Below are 12894 nucleotides of genomic sequence, written 5' to 3' on the forward strand. Positions count from 1 at the left end.
ACGGCATTGCTAAGCGAGCGCATCCCCCGGGGGCGGGACTTCCGGCTTGATTCCCCCCCCCCCCCCCCCGCCCTCCACACACCCCCAGATATATTTGCTTTTTCGGAGGGTTTGTTTACCTCCTAAGGTTCAGGATCGCGGTGACTGATGGTGAGGACGCGAGGGGAAGCGCTGTCCTCGCTACACACCGTTGAGTCCGGGTGTCCGTTCCCCTCCGGCCCCGCTGCCGGCCCACCGAGTCCGATGGCGGCGGCCGCGCCCAGGGACCCGGCTCAGGTAAACGCTCGTCCCCCGGCCTCCCCGCCGTCCCCCCACGCAGACCCGAAAGGCCCGAGGCGGGGCGCCTGCTCGCGTCCCTGCGGCCCAGGCCCCGGTGTCCGGGACAGGGAGGCGCCGGCGTGCTGGCTGCGGGAGCGGGCTGCGGGCTGAGGGGCCGGCTGGGGCAGAGGCTGGAGGCGGTCTGCGCCCCCAGCGAGGAACAGCACGTCTCCCTGCCTTGTGTCAGCAGCAAGGTGCGGCGCGGCCAGCGAGGCCTGTCCCCTCGCTGCCTGAGCAGTCCGTGTGTCATGGCGGTAACGAGAGGTGGTCTAAGCCAGGTGTCAATAGGCTTTCCCTGGCCGCAGAGACGAGAACCCGCGGCGGGGGTGAGCGAGGAGGCAGGGAGCGCAGGAGGAGGGAGTTGCAGTGGTCGCTGGTATTGTCCACGGACTGCTGCCGTGTGCACCTTGGATGCTGGAGAACTGGTTGACTACTGGTCTACTTTCTGAGAAGGTCTAAGGCAAATTGTAGGCGTTGCAGGTGGGAGGAGAATGGGGGGAGTGAGGGAAAACCCCAGGGCTGTTGGTCTGTGAACCTTAAAAATAAAATAAAATCTGGCAGTAATTTTACGCGCACAAATGGATTTATATGGGAACGGAAGAGAAGTGCAATGTGGAATAAAGAAGCTGAGTCAAAGTAGTAGGCCAGTGTGGAGAACAAAAGAAAGGTAGTTTTTTTAAGGGAAAAGGGGAGAAGTTGCGAAGGCTGTTATAAACTCCCAAGTGCACTGGAGTAAGCTGGAAGTTCGAAGTATAGTGGCTTCTCATTGGCTGAGCTGTTGTGTGGGGTGATAGGAAAGACTGGCTTTTTGGGTTTGGGGTAGTGAAATAGTATCCCATATAAGTTCAAGTCCATTTTTCTGTTGGGTCTGCATTTGATCGCCGTGATAATGTCTGAGAGTTCCCCCCAGTGCAACCTCCGACTCCAATTTAGTGAGATTTCCCATCATAAATTTTCACAAGTTCTAGCAGCTGAAGAGTTGGAAACTCCCATCAACCTGGTGGAAGTTATCAGTAAGTTGCTTATCCTTGGTGTCCTAACTTGTTTTGACACTGTTACGCGACTTAAGATGTTTCAGAGAAGTGCGAGTGAAGGCGTCAAGTGGGCAGCTGGACAGGACGTTTTGGGAAACTGGGGGAAAGATTCATGATGGAGAGTTTGAAAAGTGATGGCTATTGTGTGGGCCAGGGTGGACATTTGGATCACGTTTATGAAGGGAATGCAGAGTTCAGTGGCAATGCTACTAGTAGGTCAGAGGATCCTAGAAAAACGTGCTGAAGAGTGGTTCTCTTCCGTAGCACATGATTGAGGCTGCTGGGCATTGTGAACACAGGTGAAGGAGAGAGAATGATCTGGCAGATACATGTTCAGGGCTTCCATGGGTTGATGGAACAAGAGATAGCTGAGGACAACTAGGAGTTTTGTGGGGATTTGTTTGTTTGTTTGTTTGTTTGTTTAAGTAGGCTTCATTCCCACTGTGGAGCCCAACACCAGTCTTGAACTCAAGACTCTGAGATCAAGAATCAGATGCTGAGCCCAGTGAGCCACCCAGGCAGCCTCTCCTATGAGCATTTGAGAGTTTGGGGCTGCTCTCTATTCAGTGTTACAGGGCTTCACCAGAATTTTGTGGTCAGTTTTTATGGTGTCTGGAGTTTCACAGGTTTCCTGCTGGGAAAGGTCTGGGGAAATACAGTCATTTCTGCTTACTGTGCCTGGCAGGGAGACCTTTAGGGCTGGGGTTTTCACAAAGGTTCAGTGGAGAGTGGTGGGTCCTGATTGTTGAGGGACAGTATGGGTGGCACAGAAGTAGAAGAGGGTCCATGAGTATCCTCAGTGGACATGTGGTTGGGAGTGTCTGTTATTGAAGGGAGGATTAGAGGCAGGTCAGGAGGACTTCTTAGAAGCATTTGAGGCTTTCCTTCAGTTGGAATCCATGAGAGTACTGGGGTGGTACTGGAACCTGTTTGAATTTTCAAACATCCTTTAGGTGTCATGTGATAAGTACAAGTGTGAGTCAAGGGAGAATCCTTTGGTGTGGGACAGGAAAGTGTGGGAGTTCATCTGTGGGGTCTGAACACATGAGAGAGGTACAGTCTACAGAATCCTGTACACATGGAGAGGGAGTGTGAGCTAAGGGCCTCAGGGCCCTGGTATTGAAGGCTTTCTGGCAGGGGCACCTGGGTGGCGCAGTCATTAAGCGTCTGCCTTAGGCTCAGGGCATGATCCCAGTGTTCAGGAATCAATCCCCACATCAGGCTTCTCTGCTAGGAGCCTGCTTCTTCCTTTCCCACTCCTCCTGCTTGTGTTCCTTCTCTTGCTGGCTGTCTCTCTCTGTCAAATAAACAAACAAAATCTTTTAAAAAATAAATAAATAAAGGCTTTCTGGCAGAGCAGGGCCTATAATTGGCTGTCTTGAGGGCACAGTCTGGGAGACTCCCTGGGAATATCATGGGGTAGGAATGGGACCTTGCAGGCCAAACCGAGAGCTTAGATTGCATCTGTGTGTCCCCCTGCCTGTTACTGCTGTGGACTGAACACAGTGATTGATGGGAAGGTGAGAGGAGAGCAGCATTAGAGGCACCGGGACCTGGTATTTATTCTGAGGTGGGGAGACTGGGTGGATGTGTGGGGGTTGGATTGTGGGTTGTCAGAAATAATGCTCAGGCTGCCAACTTTTCCTTTCATGGTAGTGTGGTGTGACCTTTGAGGACGTTGCCGTGTACTTCTCCTGGAAGGAATGGAAGTTTCTTGATGAGGCTCAGAGACGGCTGTACCACCATGTGATGCTGGAGAACTTTACCCTTATATCCTCGCTGGGTAAGTCCCTCACTGTTCCCATTGACCTGGACTAGACTCTGTATTCCACGTCCCCCTTTCATTTTCCAGGGGATGGTTTATCCTTTTCTCGTATGGACTGTGGGCACTGCTTGCTTCCCCAGCTTTCTGGGGAGTTGCTTTTGTCGCTAGCCCTGAGTTGTTGGTGTGCCCTTTTCTTAGCCCTGCAGCCCCAGCACCCTCCATGTGGAACCCTGATAGGGTAAGATTGGAGGTCAATAGTCATGCAGTGAGGCCGATGGAATGCACTTTGCTTGCCCTCTTCCTGGCTGGGTCCGTGTGTTCAGATCCTTGCCATTTCTGTGGCCCGGGTTTTGAACCCTTTGTGTAGGTGACATTTCCTTGTGCCTTGCTGTGCCTGAAATTGCAGGCAGTGGCATGTTTACTACTTAAGTGGACCATGGATTACTTCTCAAGACTGTCCTGTATGGTTCTTTTAGTAGTGTTTACATCTCTTCTACCTGCCCCACCATGAGCTTTGTTGAGGTATGATTGACCCATAAAATTATATTATTGAAATTATATTACATGATAATTTGATATACATTATGAGATTAGTATAATTTCTTCTTAGATTTATTTATTTATTTGGGAGAGAGTTAGAGCGAGAGAGTTTGTGTGCACGTGCCCACGAGCGGAGAAGAGGGGAAAGCAAGAGAGAAACCCAAGCTGACTCTGTGCTGAGAGTGGAGCCTGAGGCGGGGCCTCAGTATCACAGCCTGAGCCGAAACCAAGAGTTGGATGCTGAAACCGCTATGCCACCCAGGCACCCCTACTTTATAAAATTATTGACAAAATGAAATTACAGCACACTATCACTTGACATATTTACCTGTTTTGTTGGTGGTGGTTCAAAGACATAATATCTACCCTGTTAGCAAATTTCCAGTGTAGAATACAATATTAACAACTCTGATCAACCTGCTATACATTAGATTGTCAAAACTTACTCCTCTTATAAATGTTAGTGTGTACCCCTCCGACATCTCCCCAGTTCCTTCAGGCCTTAGCTTCTGGCTTTCTACTTTCTGTATCTATGACTTTGATTTATTTCTTTTTTAAGGAATACTCGTGTAAGTGATACCATACAAGGTTCGTATTGTGCTGTGTGGCTGATTTGACTCTGCATAATGTTTTCCAGGTTCGTCTGTGGGAAGTGGCAGTGTTGCCTTCTTTTTTATGGCTGAATATTCCTGCACGTGTACATGTGTGTACTAATTGTTCTTTGTCTCTTTATTTATTCATTTAAATACAATTTATTTTTTTATTTTGTTTTTTTACATAGACTCCATAGCCAGTGTGAGGCTTGAACTCACCACCCTGAGATCAGGCGTTGGCTGCTCTACCAACTTAGCCAGTCAGGCGTCCCTGCTTTGTCACTTGAAACGCTCATACGCACTAGTGATGTTTCTATATATTTGCTGTGTGAATAATACTGCACTGGATGTTCATGTTTAGATACTTTGTGGAGATACTGATTTTGTTTCCTTGGGATGCATCCCTAGAAATGGCAGTGGTGGACTATATGGTAGTTGTATTTTCAATTTTTGGTAGGTTTCATTAATATTTTCCATACTGAATCCCCTACTTATATTCCCAGCAGCAGTATTCAAATATTATTTTTTTCTGCACATCCTGACCAACGTGTTACCTCTTGTCTTTTTGGTAAGAACCATTTTAATAGGTACAAGGTGATATCTTGTGGTTTTGGATTATTTGTTTTGTTTTATTTTTAAGATTTTTAAAAATTTATTTGAGAAAGAGAAACCATGAAGGGGAGGGAGAGGGAGAAGCAGAGTCCCAGCTGAGCAGGGAGCCTGACATGGGACTCGATCCCAGGACCCTGAGATCATGACCTGAGCCGAACACAGTTGCTTAACCGACTGAGCCATCCCTGTGGTTTTGGTTTTCATCTCCCGGAGGATTCGTGATTGTGAGCACGTGTTAGTCACTTGTACATCCTTTTCACTGTCTTGCGTGTTTCATTGGCTCTTGCTACTTTTCAGTTTCGTATGGTGGTGCTTGTTAGTTTTTGCTTTTGTTGTGTATGCTTTAGATGTCCTATTCAAAAACTCATTGGCAGGAATAAGATTAAGGAGTCTTTTCCCTGTGTTTTTTCTAGGAGTTTTAGGGTTAAAGGTCATATGTTTAAGTATTTACTCAATTTCAACTTCATTTCCATGTGTACTATAGGATGGAGATCAAGTTTCATTGTTTTTTTCATTTGGACATTTAGATTTCACAGCAGTATTTTATTATTAATTATTTTTTAAAGATTTATTTATTTATTTTAGAGCAAGCGGGCAGGGCTGAGGGAGAGGGAGAATGAATCCAAAGCAGACGCCACACTGAGCGTGGAGTCCAGTGCCAGATCCATCTCAAAACTGTTAGTTCATGGCCTGAGCTGAAACCAAGAGTCAGGCACTCAACAGTCTGAGCCACCCTGGTGCCCTTCACAACAGTATTTAAACATTTATTTATATATTTTAGGAGAGACAGAGACAGTGGCGGAGAGGGGCAAAGGGAGAGGGAGATAGACAGTCCCAAGCAGGCTCTAAGCTGAAAGATGTGGGGATTTCTCTCATGACCCTGAGATCATGACCTTAGCTGAAACCAGGAGTCGAAGCTTAACCAAATATGACCCTTGGGCTCCCCTAGATTTCACAACATTATTAAAGAGATTATTCTTCCCAGGTATAGATTTTTGGCATAATTGTCAAAGATCAGTTGACTATATATATGTACGTTTACTTCTGGAATTTTTATTCTGTTCCCTTGGACTGTTTTTAAGCCAGTGCCCTTTTATTTTGAATACTATAGCTTTGTAACCTAGTTTGAAACCAGAAATATGCTGCCTTCAGCTTTGACCTTCTTTCTGAAGATGGCTTACGCTTTACGCTTTGGTTGACTTGGTGGCAGTGGTGCCAGTGTCCCCTGTGAAGCGAGCAGCTGGAGTCCCTGCCGAGCATGGACTGCAGTAGCACATGCCCTGTGGCTGATATATTCTCAGCCATTACTTCTTACCCGCCCCACATGTCTCTGCTAACAGTCTGCAGCCGTCTTTTCTCTGTGCTTGTGCCCTATTTAGGCTCCACTGTGTCCTACTCAGTCTTAATGGCACTGTTGAGCTCTCTGAGGTAATGCTCTTCATAGACAGCAGTTAAATTGAGTTTTTGGGGGGGGAAGGATGGTATCTCCTCTTCTACCATCCTGCTGACAGCAGTTACATACCATGTTTTTCTGTGTCTCAAGTGTCCTGATAGCTCTGGGACAGTTTGTTTTTCCTTCAGTATTTCTGTCCTCCTGGTATCTTGTAGTTGCTCAGGAAGGCTTACAATGAGGGGTCCTTTGTGTATCATGGCATGGACATGCTCCAGGTGTGCTCACATGGGCCCTGTTTCTGGCGAATAAAAGCTGGGGAAGGTGTGATATCAGACCTATGTTGAGGTCATACCAGGTACCTTTTGTTTGTTCTCCTGGAGCTTGGTGTGATTGCTGATGGCCACACCACATCTCTGTCTTTCCTTCTTCACTGTTGACAATTTGTGGATTCTGGTTTCTACTCCATTGGTAATTCCGTGACCTTGAATATAGACGTAATCACTGCTTCTCGGGCCTCCGTATCTCATCTCTTACTCTCACTGCTCTTTCTGTGTACTCCAGCATTCACCCCCAAACGTTTTACCATGAGATATTCACATGTTCGTTCGTTCTTTCTTTCTCTTTCTTTTCTTTCTTTTTTTTCTTTTCTTTCTTTCCTAAAAGATTTTATGTATTTATTTAAGAGAGAGGGAACGAGCAAGGGAATTGGCAGGGAGAGATTAGGAGAACCAGGCTCCCCTCTGAACAGGGACCCTGATGGGAGGCATGATCCCAGGACCTCAGGATCATACCTGAGCTGAAGGCAGATGCTTAAACGACTGACCCACCCATGTGCGCCATTCACATGTCCTTAAGCTTGACATTGAACAGCAACAAATTTATTGTGATTGCATTTTCCTGCAGCCTTTTACTTAGGCAAATATCACCAGCAGAACTGGTCCTACACTAACTTGTGAGAAGAGAAGTAAGGTTTAGACCCTGGCTCTCTTCCTTGTGTCATACCCTAGGTTTTTGTCCTTGTAGTGTGCTCAAAACCATACCTTGACTTTTGGGGCCCAGTTACGCACAGCAGCCACTCCTTCAGTTGAATTCCATCTCCTTTGTGTGGAAAAGCACGCTGTACACTCCTGCCTAGATGAATCGGGTGCATGCGTGTGATGGGCTCAGCCCCTTGCGATAGTCAACACGAATTTCACCAGCGTTTCTTTGCCTTCAGGTTGCTGCTGTGGAGCAGAGGGTGAGGAGGCACCCTTTGCACAGAGCACTTCTGTAGGCGCGTCACAGGCCGGGACGCCCACGGCAGCTGTGTCTTCCCGGAAGACCCACCCCTGTGAGATGTGTGGTCCAGTCTTGAGAGACATTTTCCACTTGGCTGAGCACCGGGGAAAAGGAAACAGCCAGAAACTGTTGAGGTGTGGGGCATGTGGGAAACGATTTTATTGCAGTGCAAAGTCTCAGCCGCAGCAGGAACAGCACCTGGGAGCAAAACCCTGCAGAAACCGTGTGGACAGGGCCTCTGTGGTGAAGAGTTGGGGATTCCATGGTTCAGGAAATCCCTTTAACTGTGGAGAAGTTCAGAAGGACTTCCTCTCTGGCTCGAGGCATCTGCACCAAGAGGCCACTCACCCTAGGGAGAAGACAGACACGATCACCCAGTGCAGGACAACTTTACAAAGCAGGAAAAGTCATCATCCTTGGGGAGAATGTAAGAAAGCCTTTGGTCCCAAACACACAGATACTCAGGACCAGGGTGTCCACTTTGGAAGACAGTCCTTTGTGTGCAGTGAATGTGGGAAAACATTCAGGTACAAATCCTTATTTGCTATACACCAGAGATACCATACTGGAGAAAGACATTATGAGTTTGGCAAATACAGAAAAGCACTTTGGCAAAGGTCAGCCCGCAGTCAACATGCAAGGGCTCAGAGTGGATCCAGGCAGTACAAGTGCAGCAAATGTGGGAAATCCCTAGGCCACAAATCTGTCCTCATTCACCCCCAGAGATGGCACAATGGACTTAAGAGTTATGTTTGCAGTGGATGTGCAAAATCTGTTAGCTGTAGCTCAGTGTTGATTACCCATCGGGTTCAACCTGGGGAAAGGTTTTATAAGTGTCGTGGCTGTGCAAAATCTTTTCCCTCTATGTCTGCCCTCTGTTATCATCAGAGATCTCACACATTCTTAAGACCATATGAGTGCAGTGATTGCGGGAAATCTTTTACCACTAGTTCTGTCCTCCATGCTCACCAGAGAGTTCACACTGGAGAAAGGCCTTATGAGTGCAGTGAATGTGGCAAGTCCTTTGTCCGAAGGTATAGCCTCAAAGTACACATAAAGGTTCACTCAGGTGAAAGGCCTTATAAGTGTAATGAATGTGAGAAATCTTTTAAGTGGAAGTCAACATTGATTAAACACCAGAAAATTCATACAGGAGAAAGGCCTTATGAGTGCGGTGAATGTGGGAAAACTTTTATCTATAGGACTCACCTCCGTTATCATCACAGAATTCACAGTGGAGAAAGGCCTTACGAATGCAGTGAATGTGGCAAGTCCTTTGTCCGAAGAAACATCCTCAAAGTACACATAAAGGTTCACTCAGGTGAAAAGCCTTATAAGTGTAATGTATGTGGGAAATCTTTGAAGTGTAAGTCAACATTGATTAAACACCAGAGAATTCACACAGGAGAAAGGCCTTATGAGTGCAGTGAATGTGGGAAAACATTTGCCACTAGCTCTGTCCTTCATTCTCACCAGAGAGTTCACACTGGAGAAAGGCCTTATGAGTGCAGTGAATGTGGGAAATCTTTTACCACTAGGTCTGTCCTCCGTGATCATCAGAGAGTTCACACAGGAGAAAGGCCTTACGAGTGCAGTGAATGTGGGAAATCTTTTACCGCTAATTCGGCCCTCCATTATCACCACAGAGTTCACAGTGGAGAGAGACCTTATGAATGCAGTGAATGTGGCAAGTCCTTTGTCCGAAGAAATAGCCTGAGTGTGCACCTGAAGGTTCACTCAGGTGAAAAGCCTTATAAGTGTAATGAGTGTGGGAAATCATTGAAGTGTAAGTCAACATTCGTTGAACACCAGAGAATTCACACAGGAGACCGGCCTCATGAGTGCCGTGATTGTGGGAAATCTTTTACTTCTAGATCTGCCCTCCGTTCTCACCAGAGAGTTCACACTGGAGAACGGCCTTATGAGTGCAGTGACTGTGGGAAATCTTTTACCACTACTTCTCACCTTCGTTCTCACAAAAGGGTTCACAATACTGAAAGGCCCTATGAATGCAGTGAATGTGGCAAGTCCTTTTCCCGAAGAAATAGTCTCAATGTACACATCAAGGTTCACTCAGGTGAAAGGCCTTACAAATGTAATGTATGTGGGAAATCTTTGAATTATAAGTCGACGTTCATTCAACATCAGAGAATTCACACAGGAGAAAAGCCTTATCTGTGCAGTGAATGTGGGAAATCTTTTAGTTATAGCCGCGCCCTCCGGTATCATCGTCAGAGTCACCTTGCAGTAAGTCCTTATGACTGTAGTGATTGTGGGAAATCTTTTACTTGTAGTTCTTATCTCCGTGATCACCAGAGAGTTCACACTGGAGAACGGCCCTATAAGTGCAGTGAATGTGGGAAGTCTTTCACTTCTCGTTCCCTCCTCCGTTCTCATCAGAGAGTTCACACTGGAAAAAGGCCTTATGAGTGCAGTGAATGTGGCAAGTCCTTCTTCCAAAGAAATACCCTGAATGTACACATAAAGGTTCACTCAGGTGAAAAGCCTTATAAATGTAATGAATGTGGGAAATTGTTGAAGTACAAATCGACATTCGTTCAACACCAGAGAATTCACACAGGAGAAAGGCCTTATGCTTGCAGTGAATGTGGGAAGTCTTTTTTCAGTTACGGTGCTCTCAGTTATCATCACAGAGTTCACATTGGGGAAAAACCTTAGGAGTACTGGAGATGTCGAAAATCTTTCAGCTAAATTTCTAATCTCATTCAGCGTTAGAAAGTACACAGTATATAAAGTCTTCATGGGTGATAACATGAACTAAATGGTTCTGTTCACTAATGTTGATAGGTTGACTCCCTGTCCTCTAACGCAATAGGAGTAGCAGGTGGTGTCTCTGGGAGGTAACTGATATTAGAATGGGTCGTGTGTGTGGATTCCTAATGACTGGTTTCAAAGTCTTAGAAGTATTCTGAGACAGCTTGCTTCCCCTATCAATCATGTGAGGACCCTTTGAGAAGATCTATAAATCAGGAAGCTGGTCATCACCAGACACAAAACCAGAGCATATGGGGAATCTTGAGGGAGATATCCTGCCTCCAGAAGTGAGAAATTTCTGTTGCTTACAAGCCACCCAGTTTATTATATTTTGTTAGAGCAGCCTGAGCTAAGACACGTGAAGAATGTGGGTAATGTTTTGGGCAAAGATACCGTTTCATAAAAATCAGAATTCACCTTGGACCATGACCACATTGAGGGAGGTGAGGGACACCTTTAGCCAGACATCTGTCTTCATTCCACACTTAAGAGTTCACACTGCAGGGGGCGCCTGGGTGGCACAGTGGTTAAGCGTCTGCCTTCGGCTCAGGGCTTGATCCCAGCGTGCTGGGATCGACTCCCACATCAGGCTTCTCCGCTAGGAGCCTGCTTCTCCCTCTCCCACTCCCCCTGCTTGTGTTCCCTCTCTCGCTGGCTGTCTCTGTCAAATAAATAAAATCTTTAAAAAAAAAAAAAAAGTTCACACTGCAGAACGACTTTAAATGGCAGAGAAGATGATCCATCCTTCCTTAGTGTAATTATGCTGAGAAGAACCTTCTGAGGCAGCCACCTTCCTGAATTGAGCTTTGTTCACCTTCATGTCCACAGTGGAGTGACTTGTCATAAGTTCCAGCTATTTGGGGAAAGTTCAGAAGTTGTATTGTGTGTTCTGATGTGTCAAAGTAATTGCTGGAAGTCACTGCCAGATTCTGTGACAGAAGTCATTTCACCTCTGGCACCTGGATGGTCCCAATAATGAATATCTGTCACACCCAGCTTAATGATGCTGACCACTTTGCTTTGTCCTTTGCTGGTGGAAATTATGGGTACTGCTCATATCTCATTGCCTTCTCAGTTAGTACATGGATGTGACCCCGTATTGACCCTTGTACCTCTTGATGGTGTTTTGCAGAGAATGACTAAATCTTTTGGGGACATTGTTGGTCTCCTGTGGATTGTGATAAATCTTTGCAGCTTGTGAGTCAGCAACACAGGAATTGGGTGCTATGTGTTGGCTCTGGTTTATGCATTGCTAAATGCCTTTTTTGTTCAATTACCATTAGTCTTAGGTGTTAAATTCACTCTAAGGAGTTGCTTGAAATTAGAATTGGGCTCAGCCAGACTTAGGAGTGAACAGATCTCATTGCAATCCAAACTTACTGTGTTTTGGAGAGGATAATTGCAAATAAATAATACATAGGTCAGTTCTAGTCTCCAGCTTGGGCCTTAATTTGTATTAAAACTCAAGACCTTTCTTATGGGCTGAACTCTGTGCCCAACATTCGTATGTTAAAGTTGTAACCGCCGGTACCTCACAGTGTGACTGTAGTTAGACATAGCATCCTTAAAGAGATCATGAAGGTGAAGTGGGTTATTAGGATGGGCTGTTATGCAGTATGGCTGGCTTCGTGATAAGAAGAGAGGAAGATACCGGCACACACAGATGACCATGTGAAGACAGGGAATCCCCATCTCTAAGCCAAGGAGAGAGGTCTGAGAAGAAACTAACCCTGCTGACACGTTATGTCCAATTTCTAGAGTCCAGATTTGTGGGAAAATAAATACCTCTTGTCTGATCATCCAATGTGTACTTATATCAGTTCTAACTAATTCAGCTTCCTACGATCCATATCTGGCTTTTGTGGTCTGGATGCCAACAAGTTTTGTGTGCTGAGAGGTCACCCTGAAGAGGGAGCAGTTGAGACCATCTCCAGTGCTTGTGGAAACAACAACAATATTTTGCTTGTCCACAGCTGATAGCACAGGATGCCAGGCACTGTTAGTGGAATCTCTACCTCAGGTCCTTCAAAGGAGCCATGTGACCTGATGTGCAGTATTCACTTGTAACACCACAGGGGTGGGGAACTGTAATTGGTAATCTAGGAGATTGGGTAATTAGGGAGTAGAGGAGACATCGGCCACCTATGTGGTGTGTATCCACAGATGTTGTAGTGACTGGGAAGTATCAATGTGCACAGAAATTCTGCACTTTTAGACACACATTGTTAAAATAATCCAAAAGTCACTAATTCTTCTATCCTCTGTGGTGCTTACATGTCAAGGCCACTGTGGTAAAGGCAGGAAAAAGATAAAGACATGGGAGAATTGATCGTCCAGGGATGTAGCTTTAGTGACCCCGCCCGGCCAGCATTCTTGTTGATGTCCTAAAGGACTATGGCAGACGCCTGTTCTGAAAAACCATCCGCCCAGGTTGTCTCCCAGGTACTGCCCAGGTCTAGGGCGAAAAATGCAGATCTTTCTGGAGGTGACGGTGCAGAGTCCTACTCCTATTCACGGTTGCTCAAGATCTGTTCTGTCCCAAAGTCCTTGAATAAACCATTTCTCCTCAAGGTGGACTTCTCAGCC

General features: G+C 46.2%; 1 protein-coding gene across 2 annotated transcripts; it reads left to right on the forward strand.

Moving 5' to 3' along the window:
• The first annotated feature begins 34 nt into the window (after window positions 1-34).
• On the forward strand, window positions 35-12876 carry LOC113249894 (zinc finger protein 418-like). 2 transcript variants are annotated; one of them, XM_057313912.1, is made up of 4 exons: window positions 81-276; window positions 3009-3135; window positions 4295-4360; window positions 7472-12876. In XM_057313912.1, the coding sequence occupies exons 1-4, from the start codon at window positions 148-150 to the stop codon at window positions 10210-10212; spliced, it is 3063 nt and encodes a 1020-aa protein (XP_057169895.1). In that variant the 5' UTR covers window positions 81-147; the 3' UTR covers window positions 10213-12876. The 2 variants fall into 2 exon arrangements, with proteins under 2 accessions (XP_048079670.2, XP_057169895.1); XM_048223713.2 differs by lacking the exon at window positions 4295-4360 and having other exon boundaries at window positions 35-276.
• Window positions 12877-12894: the final 18 nt, after the last annotated feature.

Source organism: Ursus arctos, unplaced genomic scaffold (assembly GCF_023065955.2).
Source record: "Ursus arctos isolate Adak ecotype North America unplaced genomic scaffold, UrsArc2.0 scaffold_19, whole genome shotgun sequence".
Classification (NCBI taxonomy): domain Eukaryota; kingdom Metazoa; phylum Chordata; class Mammalia; order Carnivora; family Ursidae; genus Ursus; species Ursus arctos.

Bases quoted from the DNA above. Each gene is read 5' to 3' on its own strand.
- LOC113249894 (XM_057313912.1), top strand. From the start codon at position 148: ATGGTGAGGACGCGAGGGGAAGCGCTGTCCTCGCTACACACCGTTGAG. The intron at 277-3,008 runs GTAAACGCTCGT...CTTTCATGGTAG, and splicing joins CGCCCAGGGACCCGGCTCAG to TGTGGTGTGACCTTTGAGGA. The intron at 3,136-4,294 runs GTAAGTCCCTCA...AATGTTTTCCAG, and splicing joins TACCCTTATATCCTCGCTGG to GTTCGTCTGTGGGAAGTGGC.